A 16,437-nucleotide genomic window follows, 5' to 3' on the forward strand; every position below is an offset into this window, starting at 1 on the left:
TTAAAGAAGCACACCAGCTATTTCCCCCCATTTGAAAATGTGTTGAAGTACAAGTTGATCTGGTGTATTGGCTTACCTGGTACTTTATTTTACAAGTAGCTGCTCCTTTTCAGGGCGCCTATGGGGTCACGTGATTCCAACTTTGACCGCCCAGTCCTACAGCGTCTGCTGTAGGAACTGGAGGTCAGTCTCTCAATGCAAGTTTAAAAGACTCACATTGAGGCTCTCAAAAACACTGAAAGACCGACTTTCACAGATCACATGACCCAGCAACGGCCTGGAATGGAGTGGCTACCCGTGAAAATGCACTTCATTACATTTTCAAATGGGTAGGGAGGGATTGCCGAAGTGCTTCTTTAACAAATAGTATTTTTGTGTGGTTCTGAAAAGCATAGTAGGCAATGCTTCCAGTGGCTTGAAAAAAAACAATACAAAAAAAAAAAAAACTAGGAAGCTACGTACCATGGGGGTACAATCTTCTTTGCGTTCTTGCTGGCCAAGAACATGAATAGATCCCAGAAAAAGCAAAATAAGAAAACATTCCCAAGGAAATGTTTCAACAGTAATAAATTAATGGAAAGTGGAGCTTAAACGCAATGGTTTTACATGACCAATGTGGTTTATCAAAATGTTCCAGAGGGACATTTCTGATCTATTTTTGTCACCTATGAGTCCTTTTTTCAGTAATGCCTAATTTTGCACACAACACATTTCTTTAGTACTTTTTTATGCATCTTAATAGTGACTTACATATGGAATTTGAGCAGCCACCATGTCATGATACAGTTGTTCAATTTCACTGTCGTTCTTATATCCATAGCGACATAACTGAAATCCAAGAGCCCAATAAGCTGGCATAACAGGTCGACCTATAAGCTGAAATATAACAAAGTGACATTAGAACACTGTCACTTTTGTGAAATTCAAGTATGTATGAATAAACTTACTTTAGTGTATTGTTGAACAACCATCTCTGGTGTTGGACCCAGTACAACAAAAAAGTCTAAAATTCCACCAATTGTGCGATAAGTTAATGCTGGGGTTGGTTGCACTGTCACATCTGAAAATCCAATTATAGTATTTATTAACATAATATGTCATTTAAAAATATCCTTATTATGACTACTAGCAGTACTAGACTGGTCTGATAATGCACATGGAAGTACAATATTTAAATGAGCTGTAACTCCTTTGGGTGTATAAAATTATAGAGTGGGGGAATTCATTGCTGATAGATTTGATATTTTACTTAGTGTTGGAAAGCTCTGTCTAATTTTCTGATAAATATGTTTCCTAATTATTTTCTAGCCCTGAAAGAACTAGGCCATTTTGACTGTTATGGTTCATGCACACAGTAAAACCATGTGCACAACCCCTTTGTGGTGGCACATAGAGTCCCTAATAAGTACCTGTAAGCACTCAATAGGGTGCTTTCCGTGGGACACTCTATTGCCCATTAGAAGGAATTCTGCTATAAAACGGAGGCATACGGAGGTACAGTATGGACTCATAGCAGTCTATTGGTGCCTTAATATGGATCCTTAGAACACTGATCCATAATACAGCAGTGTGCATGAGGCATAAAAAGGGGTTATCCTATAAATCATTTATATACCAAAAGTCCTGAAATGCTGCAGTTTTTCTAGCATATAAAAATACCTTTCTCATTTTTTGTTTGCCTCCCTGTGTCCCCCTTGGTGCTACTGCTAATATGTGCAGCAGGGGGTGGCTCTAAGCAGAATCTGTCTTCTTCCCTCTCTTACAATTTAGTACCTTCGTACTTTGCCAGCAGATATGTAACATGGAATCCAGAGTAGTGAAGATATACTGTATACTGTGTGACAGCCACAGATTCCACTCCCTTAGAAACCAATGAAAATATAATCAAATACAAGAATGAAGACTGAGTGGGGATGTTCAGAGTTCATATCTGCAGTCAACATGCAGAGCTTTACAGTCCTTACAAGCTGAGGAGAAGGAGTCTGCTCAGCTATACAGCCATGATACTGCAGATGCTCTGCTCCTTCCCTGAAAAGCAGGGCAGAAAGCTATTTTTAATGGCTGCAATACAGGGAACAGAAGATAACTATGCATAAACCTGGCTGTGAAGAAAGTGACTGAGCATGCGCGTCCACCAACACTCCGCTAATAAGAAGGACGTGCACATCGCTATATACCGTGGACAGCATATGGCGCCATAACACTTAGTAAAATGTCAACTCTTCCCTTTATTTATTTACTTCTTTACAGCATGTGCATGGCAAACAATGTTTATTTTTTATGATCTTTACAATAAATGTGATTTTTTTAATGGTGGGACATCCCCTTTAAATTATTTTTATTAACAAAAGGATAGCATTTGAACTATGTATACTAATATAGCTAAAATCTTGAAATAAAAATTAGGGATCATGTAAACAATTATGTTATCACCAGTGAACCAATGTGTAGTGAGAGCTAATGGACTTGATAGATGTGTATATGAGTATACAATAAAGCTACTCTAAGATTTGTTAAAAAAGAATAATTGTATTAAAATAAAAATGTTCTGCTAAAATTCCAACTACTAATACAAAATTGTAATCCATTTATCACAAAGAACAAAAGGAATTGGAATGAATGAATAAAAAAAAGTTATAGCAGCTAAGCCTGCACAAACTTAGTCTGTAAGCTCTGGCTAGTCAATAAGACCTAAAATACCTTTTGAATGAAATGATTAAGACTATTTGATCTATGGCTACAACCCTTAGGCTGCCTTCATACTGCATTTGAGAGATCCGCTCTTTTTCCTTTTAAAATTGGGAATGGCACCTTTTAAAAAGAAGAAGGTAAACATTCTCTGCTTGGGGATATTTCCCTTTTCCTTTATACTAGGATCAATTTTTCATTTTAATAAAAAAAAGGTACAGGAGAGTGAATCTCTGAAAGTAGTGTGAAGGCAGCATTACAACGATATCATGAGCAGTATCAAAGTAGACAAATAATGCCTATAAAAGGCATTGAACTTACCCATTGCATTGCTGTTAAGCAGAAACACTCCATGAGCGTTGCCCTCATTTTCTAATCCCATATAGAATGGATGCACTCCATATGCATTTTCTTTATACTACAGAGAAGAGACATTAATAATGAACATCCTCTACCATCACAATCATATCAGATATAACTTTAGTACATAAAGTTTTTGGTATCAATAGCAATGCTAAACTCTTGGAGTCGTTGATTGCTCACCCATAGATGCCTCCATCTAGGTAACTTGAACATTAAAGAGGACCTGTCCCCCTCCAGACATGCTAGTTTTAGTAAATTGTTCCCCATGAAATAACATTTCTGGAGCTTGTATTCTTAGAACACTATGATGTTCCTGTGTTATTCCTCCTAGAAATGTTTGAATACATTGACAACTGGGGGTTACCAGTTGGGGGTGTGTACCTATACAGACTGACATTGTCCAATCAGTGCTGACAGAGTGAGCCTGTGTAGGGACACACCTCTTTGACAAGGGAAATGGTAATAGCAAGTTGTCAATGTATTCATGAATTTCCAAGAGGAATAACAGAGGAATAGCACAACAGACAGTTCTAAGAAAAGATGCTCCAGAATTGTGTTTACATGGGGAACTGAAGTATATATTAAAATAGACATGTCAGAAGAGCTGACAGGTCCTCTTTAATTGACCTTTTATTCTATACTTCCTTGTTCTGTGTGTGAATCATATGCAGCATAATAAATATTTTATACATGTTGCATTGTAAATTATTACCCAGATTGTGGTAACAATTGCTGGGAACTGTAATGGCATTTTATTTTAATTCCATTTGAGGAAAGATTATGATAGAGAGCAGATGCTATTAAAATGATTTGCTACCGGATTTGAAAGCTTAAATCTGACCATGGCTATCAGCTCGTAGCCGTATTGATTTGTAGATGCAAAAATAGATGTTATAGACTTATCCTGGTGTTATCAGTTCCCCTATGACAGAAAAGATTTACTAGGACATTCACACATTATATTGTGCCTTTATAGAACAAGTCAACACTGTTACAAATGTGCTGTGAATATCTCTAAATCCCATTTCTACTTGCCTTAATGAATGTATACTTTATTATTAAGGTTAAGAACTGTAATATCTGCACCATAAAACTTATAATAGGATATAGTGAGAAGAAGGGCTTTCAAATTATATTTTCACAACCTGGGTTTAGGATCGAAATTTCCTTGCAGTATTGTTTCACTTTTATTTGACCATAGAATAACACAAGTTTGTGAGAAAATTCCACATTACCCTTCAAAGAAGGCCATGAGTCTAATACTACAGAAATGCTGACAATAAAAAGCAACACAGGGCAAAGCCTGCAATCCTGGAAAAAGTAGGAATAGTGCATTCAACTAATATCTCCAGCGGGAAATGTCAGCGAGAAATGTCTACTCATTAAACAGTTGGTGTAACCTTACTACTTTTACAAAGGCCAAGACTTAAACACCTGACAGTCACATTAAATTTGTAAAAACCCTCCATAAAATGTTATATATTTTTTTATAGTAATTATTGAATTTACTGCAGGGACGTCGCTAGCACTGGACCTCTGGGGCCCAAGCTCCGTATCTTTGGCCCAGTGCCCCGGATCCCCGGGAGACTGCTGCTACAGGGGCCGCACCGCATCTATAGAAATTTACTATAGTAACACTGGGACCAATGTCATAAAATACACTGGCCCCTGTTACTATAGTAACGACACATACTTACCCTCCTTCCCGATCGCAGCAGAAGTCCCGACATCTTCTCGCGTGATGACACTGTGCGCTGTGCATGACGTCACGACTCTGGATGGTGTCGGGACATCCGCTGCACCAAAGAGCTGGGTAAGTGTAACATCATTACTGCCTGCTGGGGTCCCGTATCTAAGCCTGCCTTGTGGTAAGCTTAGATACAGGGTCCAACGGAGCATCACACATGGACTTGGATACAGGACCCATGTGTGATAGGGTCTGTTGGATCATGTATCTAAGATTACCACAAGGCAGGCAAAGATACAGGAACCCAGGAGACAGTAATCTTATACTGTATAAGATTACTGTCTGCTGGGGCCCTGTATCTAAGCCTGCCTTATTGTAGGCTTGGATACATGGTCTATCACACATAGGCCCTGTAACTAAGCCTACCACATGTTTTATCAATGTTCTTTTTTTGTGTTTGTGTTTTTCTACAGGTTTGGTTGTTGGACTACTTCAAATACGGCTTTTTTTATTCTCAATAAAGTGGTTAATGAGGATTGTATGTGGGGGGGTTTATTTCAATAAAATATATTTTCTCTATGTCTTTGTATTTTCTTTTAAACTTCATTACTACCGTCCTTAGTAATGGCCGCTGGCTGATTGACAGCATACATTACTAAGGCGAGGCTTAGTATTAGCCGGTGCTGAGGCTAACACTAACCCCCATTATTAGCCTGGTACCCACAGCCACCAAGGGTTACCGGGAAGAGCTGGGTACGATCCATCTGTAGTGATGGTCGGGCACTGGGGCGGCCGCAGGCTGGTATTATCAGGCTGGGAAAGGCCAAAAACAGTGGCCCTTCCCACCCTGGTAATGCTAGTCCGCTGTGTTGTATCTAGCTGGTTATCAAAAATGGGGGGGGGGGACACCAGGTCATTTTTTTTAAATAAAATAAGCATTGTGCATTCCCCTAAATTTTTCATAACTAGCCAGATACAACACAGCAGCAGGCTAGCATTACCAGGGTGGGAAGGGCCACTGTTTTTGGCCTCTCTCAGCCTACTAATACCAGCCTGCGGCCGCCCCGGTACCCAGCTTACACTACAGATGGTCGGGTACTGGATCGTACCAAGCCCTTCCTGGTACCCCTGGTGGCGGTGGGTAGCGGGGTAATAATGGGGGTTAGTGTTAGCCTCTGCACCGGTTACCACTAAGCCTCACCTTAGTAATGGACGCTAATCAGCCAGTGGCCATTACTAAGGCGGTAGTAATAAAGTTTAAAAAAATACAAAAACATAGAAAAAATATTTTATTGAAATAAAGAACCCACACATTCCTCATTAACCAACTTATTGAGAATAAAAAACCTATATTCGAAGTAGTCCTCGAATGCGACGTAGTCCAACAACCGAACCTGTGAAAAAACACAAATACACCCAAAAAATTAGTAACACTTAAAAAAGCAGAACAATTATTATTTGCCCCTTTCCTAGGTCCAGTGTTGGAGCTGCAATGTTAGCAAGCTGGGCCCTATATCTAATCCTATCATGTGTGATACTGTCTGCTGGGCCAATGTATCTAATCCTATCCATAACTGTAGGGTCGTAGTGCTATAGATTTGCTGTCTCATATATATATATATATATATATATATATATATACATATATATATATATATATATATATACTGTATATATATATATATATATATATATATATACATACAGGGTGGGCCATTTATATGGATACACCTAAATAAAATGGGAATGGTTGGTGATATTAACTTCCTGTTTGTGGCACATTAGTATATGGGAGGGGGGAAACTTTTCAAGCTGGGTGTTGACCATGTTCCCACTCCCATTTTGAAGTCTGCCATTTTATATCCAACTTTAGTTTTTTCAATGGGAAGAGGGTCATGTGACACATCAAACTTATTGAGAATTTCACAACAAAAACAATGGTGTGCTTGGTTTTAACGTTACTTTTTTTTTTCATGAGTTATTTAAAAGTTTCTGCCCACTTATAAAATGTGTTCAAAGTGCTGCCCATTGGCTTGGATTGTCAATGCAACCCTCTTCTCCCACTCTTCACACACTGATAGCAACACCGCAGAAGAAATGCCTCCCGATCTGACCCCCTTAGACTTTTATCTTTGGGGTCATCTGAAGGCAATTGTCTATGCTGTGAAGATACGAGATGTGCAGCAACTGAAACTACGGATACTGGAAGCCTGTGCTAGCATTTCTTCTGTGGTTTTGCTATCAGTGTGTGAAGAGTGGGAGAAGAGGGTTGCATTGACAATCCAACACAATGGGTAGCACTTTGAACGCATTTTATAAGTGGTCAGAAATTTGTAAATAACTCATGAAAGAATAAAGTAACGTTAAAACCAAGCACACCATTGTTTTTCTTGTGAAATTCTTGATAAATTTGATGTGTCACATGACCCTCTTTCCATTGAAAAAACTAAAATTGGATACAAAATGGCCGAATTCAAAATGGCCACCATGGTCAACACCCAGCTTGAAAAGTTTCCCCCCTCCCATATACTAATGTGACACAAACAGGAAGTTAATATCACCAACCATTCCCATTTTATTTAGGTGTATCCATAAAATGGCCCACCCTGTATATATACACACACTTATACATACACGCCTCATTATCCTTATACAAGCAAAGCCGTCAATGAACTTCAGAAGGTAGGGGAATGGTTGAAGTTCTAGATTCCGGACACTTCCTGGTGCGTAAGAGACTTCAACTTTATTTGTATACAGCACACAGCGAAATAAGCCTTTTTTTTTTTTCCTGATTCAAACCCTAAGATCTTCAACAATGGTATGTTCCCTCTCCCTTTCCCTATGGCTAGCTAGAGGTGTCAGCTGTTTGTTAACCTAAAATCTCATTACAGAATCCTTTTAAATTTTATATTTTTTTTATCCTCACAGTGTATTAAACAATGTATTCTGAATTTGTCATAGATGTGAGGGTTACTATTACGATCCTGAATGATGGTGTTAATAATAATCATTTTGTCTACAGTACTAAAAATAATCAGTTCTGATAGATATAATTTGGCTCCATCTGTAGGCACATTTATCATTTATACTCCAAAATTTTTCTCTTTTTCTATTGGCCCTTTCCCATCATGTGTTCCATTAAAATGAAATTGGAACACCAAACAACTAATGTTTAAGGCCAGCTTTAAGTAAATGCTATGCATGCATGGGGGTATGAATGTGAGGTAGAATGAAAGGCACACAATGTAAATAAGAAATGAGGAAGTTTAATGTAAAAGTCTAAATAATATTCCGTAAAAAAAAAACTAATTTTGTGTGAACCAGTAGGATATTATTTATGTTAATTTTGTTCCTTTACTTACGCCAGGGGGCTGATCTTTAGCAAAATATCCCCAGGTGTGCCAGTTCAGATCAATGCGGTATTGTGGGTGTTCTGTTTCTCCAAGTCCATAGATATAATTTGAGGGTAGTATGTTTGATATCTGAATAAACATGTCTGAGAAGGTGAACCCAGGAACTTGAGAATTCCAGCTGGGAAAGAGGAAATTTGTCAAGTTATGAATATACCATTAAAAGTGCTTTATTCCAACAATATAACTGCAGCAGGGGAAAAGTGTGGGTGCCCATGGTTTCTTCGGCCATAACAGATGATTATGCGACAAATGTTAAAAATCAATAAAGTGGTGGGAAAACCCTTTTAAGCCCTGATCTGTACTGTACAGTGACGATGAGATCTTTAGCAAATTTTTACCAACTTCATAATGATGGCTCATATTAATGTTACGCTTTTTAACTAACATGATACATATAAATTCTAAGATGTTTAGATGTAATATGTAATTTGATTGCTGCTAATAGTTGTTGTCGGCCTGTATTTACCCAACATGTGGTTATACAGTTGACAGTATAACATTGTTCTCCATGTATAGATATATATATGTATACATATATATATATATATATATATATATATATATATATATATATATGCCAAAATAATACTCTGATTGCAATGTGGTCACTGTGCAGTATAAATCTGGATGCATTTCTTTAAATTATTATTGTTACCAGGCATAATTCTCCATATTGACCATTCAGGTGTATAATACAGTAATTCAAGAGATTGAAATGCTCTAATTCTTCATATTTTTTAATATTAGGAAATACAATGTTATTGTGTGAAAGCTACCATTACTTACATCACTGTCCCAGTGCTTTTCCTTGTGATACGAATTCCAAAAGGATTGTTAACAATCTCAACGTTATACAGTCTTCCTTGTTCTGTACTGGATGGAGTGCTTGGGGTATTTATTGGCACAGGAACTTCATATCGTTTATTATTGGGATCATATATCTATAAATACAAAGTTTATTCATTTTAGATATGTATATGCAATGACAGAATGGCAATTTTTTTAATTTCTTCTTTTATATTTAGATATAAAGATTATGCATGTTCTTGTATTAAGAAATGGATATCTATTATAGCGCATACTGACAATTAATTTTTTTTTCAAGATGTACAGCATATACTTGACTTTTTAAAATCAGAAGTTCATATCTGGGAAATGTGGCCACTTCCAGTTGCTAAAACGAACGCACAATCAATAAAGTTAATAGAATTGAAAACATAGAAAAAATTATTGGAGATTGTGTGACCGAGTAAGTGATCACCAATAAACCAGTGTGTACTGAGTTCTAATGGGGTTTACTAGATATATACTGTATGTGATGTTATCGTTTCCCAAAGTTCTGTTTTCAGCTTATGGGGGAGACTTTATTGAAAAAGTAGACTACCTGTCACTCAGCTAATAAGTCCAAAGATCTCTGAGCTAAAAGCCGAGGGTTCTTAGAAGAGGACCTTGGCCCCTTCATTTAAGAGATCAGTCGATGTCTCATATGACAGGCTCCCACTTATGACATGTTTTGAAAAGGAAATCGTATAACCTTTGACTTAAAAGTACAGTATAGCTCTGCCTGGAGTTACTTCACTATTAGGAAACAGGTTTATACTCATTTAAAATATATGTTTATTAGCAGATACACCCTGTTTCAATAAGGGTGTTCCACCATTAAAATTCTTTATACGCGGAGACCTAACTTAAAGCTCCTAGGCCCAATGCAAAATCTGTATAGAACCCCCAATCTACCATGTACACGTATGCCTCATCAGGCAACAAGGCGTGGGAGCAACTGTGACCCTGTAGCTATGCCCGTGTTTACACAACTGTCAGAAGTAATGGTTTAAAGGGTACCTGTCCCATTGAACATGCAGTTTGATCTGCAGGGGGCATGTTATACCTCAGGAAAAGCTGGACAGATTGATAAAATAAAAGATTCAGTATTACTTGTTTATTTTATTCATTTTAATCACTGCACATTCTGGGTTTAGGAGTCCAGTGGGCGGTCCTAATCAGTGACTGATAGCTATTTCCATATATGCACACTCATACAGTGAAGGCTATTAAACAATAAGTTGGCCTACCCACTGGACTCCTACAACCAGAATGAACAATAATTTAATTTATACTGAAACTTTACCCATAAAACTTCATATCAATCTGTTAAGCTCCTGCTTTTCCGGGATATAATAACAACAAATAATTCTGCCTGCAATAATATATTAGCTTTACCAGAACATATATGTAGATTACCAATAGTTAAACATCTTACCTTAAATTGAAGCATTTCATTTTCATGGAATGTGACAGTTAATTTCAGATCATTTATTGGATGAGAGATATTATAACGTGAAAATCCCTGTGCGTTGTGTAGATCTGCTGTTATTCCTGTTGGAGCGGTTTGCACATTGCTTACACTATAACCAAAAGAACTTGGATAGACACAGAATGGAAGGTTTGAATTAATGGCTTCCTGAAAATCAAAGCCAAAATAAAGTTAGTAAACTACATTTAATTTATATGCAAAGTACTATATATATCTATATATCTATAGATATATATCTATAGATATATGGATATTTATATATCTACATATATTTAAATCAATTGTTTAATTAGACCCAGTTATTTTTACTATTAATTTTTCAACCATATTATAGTGTAAACTGTATCCATTTTTGCACACAAAATAAAAGATTTTTTAAATAATAGACCTTAAGAACAAACAAAAACAGCTATATGCTAATGTTTGGGGTGATGATGGATCCAGGGTTCTTTGCAACAGTCATGGGAAGTGAGCGCCGAATATATACAATCAGGTACTGTATAGAGTAGCAAGGCCCAAACCAGGACTGGACAGCGAGGGGTTACAAATTAGATCATATTTACTTTGTACAAAACATTTATTGAAATAATACTTCCCTAGATATCCATTTTCCATTTATTATGAAACATAAAATAAACCTTTTATGCCAGCATTCACACATGTTTTGTACCGGTGTAGATTAATCAGTGGAATGAAGGAGTTCAACAAACAAAAAATGTAGCCATGCCCCACACAGAATCAAGGCAGTGAAATTGCCATAATATACGATGAAGTAATGAATGGTTTCCAAAATAGATTTATATAGATACCAAAGTATTTTGATTCCCATTGATTGCTATGGAGTATTAAACAGATCATCCAGGAATGTAACAGCTAAATGTGTAGCATGATCTGCTTTATGTCCACAAAAAAACAGATGAGAGTGGAAATAAATACTATTTGACAACATCAATTACATAAATGACACCAAAGAGCCCCATAGACATACTATGATTCATTTATAATTTTTTTCATCTCTATCCTCAATGCCATCCTATCATTAAATTCAACTCCCTCAGTTACAATAAATATAGATAGGTGTAGATCTAAGGCCTTTAGAATCTCTAATGGGACGAGGCAGAGATGTCCATTCTTGCCGCTAATCTCTATTGTGGTGATGGAACTTCTGACAGCAACTATAAGGACCAACCTGTATATATCAGCCATTAAAATATATGCTGATGACATAATAATCATCTGTACATCTCCACTTACTTCTTTGGACAACTTGATGCTAATTTTAAAGGATTACTTATTGGTCTCATTTTATAAAAAAAATCAATGCTAACAAATCCCAATTATCATTTCATCTTTAACTAGCCGTGGATTCAAAATTAAAAGCCAATATAATTTTCATGAGAAAAAATGGTTTTATTTAATTGTGAATCAACATAGCTTCCAGATTGAAGGATCTAGTGACACCCCTGCTACTTGAAATTACTAGAATAAATTACTTTAAACTCTCCCCATTGGCAAGGATAATCTTATTAAAATATCTCTTCTCTCAAAGCTTAAAGGCTATGTACACCTTTGAAAAGAATTTTTATATATAAATCAATGTTTTATGTGCTTTTAAACAACTTTAACTGGTTGCCGACACAGGACGAGAAGGCTCGTCCTGAACGGCGAGTATTTGGCGCATTAGAGCGAAGATTCTCGACCTGTGTGACAGCCATCTCTGCAGGCGATCGAGAGCGGGGCAACTGCTGTAATACGCAGCCATGACCCCGCTCTGACAGCGGAGAGAAGAGAAACATCTTCTCTCCGCCGTTAACCCTTTGAACGCTGAGATGAAAGCTGATCGCGGCGTTCAAGAAGGGGGGACTGCACATTGATCGCGTCACAGAAAATAACTGTGACGCGATCAAAGCCCACAACTCGTATGGGCAGACAGCCCAGGGTCCATTGAAGGACCCCAGGGCTGTCTGAACATATTTCCTGTTGTTAGAGCATACTGAGGTATGCCCTAACAACTGCTTGTGTACGATCAGTAACAGGCTAATGTACTGGCATATAGATCTATGCCAGTACATTGCAGTTACAAAATAAAAATCAAAATGATAAATAAATAATAAGTAAAAAAATACACAGAAACACACATTTTTTTATAATAAATAAACTTTTTAAAATATAAGTCCCAAAACCTGAAATAATATAGATATATTTGGTATCGCCACGACCGTAACAACCTGTACAACAAATGTATAACCTTATTTATGGTTGGTGTATGGTGTAAAAAAAACATATTAAAACTGCTGCGGAACTGCTTTTTTTCTGCAATTTCGCCAAAATAAAAATTAATAGTAATTAAACGATAATGTATTTGTACCAAAAATGGTACATACATAAAGTACAACTCGTCCCGCAAAAAAACAAAGTCTCAAACAACTACGTCGTACAAAAAATAAAAGAGTTATGAGCGTCGGGATGCAAAGAGGGAAATATAATATTGTTCTGTCCTCAAGGCCAAAATTGGCTGTGTCCTTAAGGGGTTAAATTGACTTTTAATTAAAAAAAGGGTACTTTTTACAATACGGCTTCTATGTATCCTGTACATGTAGAAGCTGTGTCATTCTGTCTCAGCCGATTTAGTGAGTTCAGCTGAACTGATGGTTTGGCTGAATTCGGGTCCTGCGTGTCTCTGACACACAGGATCCAGCTAATAACGATCACATCTAAGTTATTAACTGAGAAATGAAATCTTTATTAGCTGGATCCTGTGTGTCAGAGATACGCAGCACCAGCTTTCAGTCAAGCCATCAGCTCAACTGAACTGACGGACTCGACTGAGACAGAATGATACAGCTTCTAGGTATACAAGATACATAGTAAAACGTAGAAAAAAAACAATAATAAACGTTGATTTAAAAGTTGTTTAAAAACACATAAAACATTGATTTATTTAAAAAATCTCCTTTTAAAGGTGTACATAGCCTTTAAACATTTTTATATACTGCGCTGCATACTCATTTATTTCCCCTTGAAATGATTTAAACAAATACACTCACGTTTTTCAATTATATCTGGGTAATACAGAACCAATAGTTACCCAAAAAAAACTTTTCATACACCGTTAGCTTTGACCAGTAAGGGAGTGCTTAATATTCATCTATACCATAAGGCTATAATGGTACAACAACTAAACCATTGGTGGCAGAACAACCAAGATTTAAAGGCTATGTACACCTTTGACATCATTTATTTTATTTTTTTTAATAAAATTGTGCATCAGTGTGATTGCCACAACTTCCTAAATACAATTTATTAAAAATTATTTTAACTTTTTGAGATACAGCTGCTTTGTATATCGTATACAGAACAGTTGTATCATTCGCTGACACCTGAATCCGTCACATGTAAATGATCAGATCTAAATGATGAACTTAGATGTGATCGTTAACTACTTGATCCTGCATGTCAGAGACACCACAGAACCCACTGACACTGAACCAGTCAGACTCGTGGACCTGACGAATACAAGATTTATTGCAAGATACAGCTGTATACAGAATACAAAACAGCTGTATCTCAAAGAGTAGAAAGAATGTTTCATAAAATGTATTTAGGAAGTTGCACCAATCACATTGTTGCACAATTTTGTTGAAAAATAAATAAATCGATGTCAAAGGTGTACATAGCCTTTAAGCTGGGTATCCACTGAACAAGCACAGGTTTTAACTTGCACATTAAAACAACTACTGGTTGCCAGTCACTTGAATGTTTTTTTTTAAAGCTGCTGACTGGAAATTGTTAAGTAAGAACAATTGGTTACAATTAAATAAATTCCAAATTCATATTACCATCATACCATACTGTACAGTACTTCAAACTGTCCATCTTCTATTTGGGCAGAGGCTGGTCTAGGTAATATGAATTGATTATTTATGAAAGATCACCTACTGTACTAACATATATGACCAGTTACCAAATTACTTCTATCTATAGAAGGGCCTCCCCCCCCCCCCGTAATTTACAAATCTGTCATCTCTTACATAAGGATGCTAACTGGACTACAACTCTAGGTGTCACACATCACATTCATACCTTTATGGAGCGCTTTAACAACACAAAAATAAAAAAGGGTATTTCTTTTATCTATAGACTTCTGTAGGATTACAATCTATCTGGTAAAAGTAGTCACGTTAGATTGGGAAGAAGTCTTTTTTTCTATATGATTGATACAAAGCTATAGCTTGGTCAAATAAGATCTCCTCCGGCATTGTTTAATGTAGAACGCACTCCAATTGCTTCTACATTGATATCTATCACCTTTTATAATTAATCTACTATGAGCAGGTATAAAATTTCACTATTAATTACATCAATTCCTGATGTATATTATAGTAAATCTGTCAGTCTGGGGATGGCCATGCCCATCCCGCTAAATCTCATCCGTTTTTCTTGCCACTTTTGAAAAGTGGCAAGGGAAGCGTAAAACAGCAAAAAGTGGAAATTATTGTGCAAACATGGCATGCTTCATAATTTGCAACTTTTTAACGCCATGGTAAAGCTGCTAATAATTTCACTCCCACTGTCTTAAATATTGTTTTATTTGCTCGTATTTACATTTGAAAAACGCGTTAATTGGAATTAGTACCAAAACAGTCTGAAGTCATATTGATTATCAACCAACATATGTTTTATGAGATGTCCCTAGATTGAGATTGCAAAATATATAATAGAAAATTTAAAGATTGGTAGACGTGGATGCAAAATACTTAATCCTTGGAATAGGTCAGTTAAGATTATTTTTTTTTATCTATAAAGTATATACACTGCTTAAGTTATTTGGATTTTCCTATTGATTTTTCATTGATAAACCAGTATGCACACTTCTTTTAACAGAAAAGAGACAGAAACGAGTGCACTTTGAACAAGAGTTTGCCTTATAGGGTAATGGAGTTTGACTTAAATTCTGCACTGTATAATGAGCCAAAATATATAAAAAAATTGTTTTTCGAAGAAAGGAATTCCTAAATCCCTTAGCGACATCTGCCGTACAAGTCTCCGCTGTCAAAATATGGCATGGGCTCAAGAGCTGAGCTCGCACTATCCGCGGTGGGTGCTGGCTGTTTATACAGCTGACACCTGCCTGCAATGGCTAGGATCGGAGATAACTATAATTCTGCCAATTTAATCCCTCCGATGATGCAGTTAATAGCGACAGTGTCATCTGAGCCATTACAATTAGGGAGGAACTCCCTCTATCCCCCAGATCCATTACCCAGATAAAAAGTATGTATACTTAAGTTTTTCGCATTTTCCTCTTTTTTTTTGTTCTTTTATTGTCTTACGTGTAAAATAAAAAAACTGAAAAACATGAATAAACTGTGATGCAAGGCTTTCATGCAGCTGCTCGGCCATGGAAATTCATGCCATGAAGCTACCGGTGCACAGTTTCTGTACGGATGTTAATGCAAGAGGAGGTTTGAAAACTTGCAGTTATTGAGTCAGCAGAACATTGGCCACTTTTATGCACTATGCGCCTCAAACTCGGTGACCCTGCTCTGTAACGTTATATGGTCTACCACTTTGTGGCTGAGGTGCTGTGGTTCTTAAACGCTTCCATTTTGCAATATTACCAATCACAGTTGATGATGGAATATATAGGAGGGAAGGAATTTCATGAACTCATTTGTAGCATCGATGGCATCCTATTACAATACCATGCTGGAATTCAGTGAGCTCTTTAGAACGATCCATTCTTTAACAAATGTTTGTAAAGGCGACTGCATGGATAGTGCCTTGATTTTATACACCTGTGGTAATGCGACTTAATGAAACACTTGAACTCAATGACTGAGGGGTGTGCCGAAACTATTGCCATATAGTGTATATGCTGATGTGCCCATAGACATTAATTGGCAACTATGCCCTATTGGCAAACATTTGGCCGGGATATGTCTGGCACCCGCAGCCCCAACTGTAATGAA

At 36.8% G+C, this 16,437-nt stretch overlaps 1 protein-coding gene across 1 annotated transcript in view; it reads right to left on the minus strand.

Annotated features, from left to right (window-relative positions):
- Positions 1–16,437, minus strand: part of SI (sucrase-isomaltase) — a 210,546-nt gene that overhangs the window by 30,805 nt on the left and 163,304 nt on the right. The window contains 6 exon segments of the mRNA XM_075863657.1: positions 751–876; positions 948–1,060; positions 3,010–3,106; positions 8,101–8,269; positions 8,938–9,092; positions 10,412–10,612. Coding sequence (XP_075719772.1) covers positions 751–876; positions 948–1,060; positions 3,010–3,106; positions 8,101–8,269; positions 8,938–9,092; positions 10,412–10,612 — 861 coding nt within the window.

Source organism: Rhinoderma darwinii, chromosome 4 (assembly GCF_050947455.1).
Source record: "Rhinoderma darwinii isolate aRhiDar2 chromosome 4, aRhiDar2.hap1, whole genome shotgun sequence".
Taxonomy (NCBI): Eukaryota; Metazoa; Chordata; class Amphibia; order Anura; family Rhinodermatidae; genus Rhinoderma; species Rhinoderma darwinii.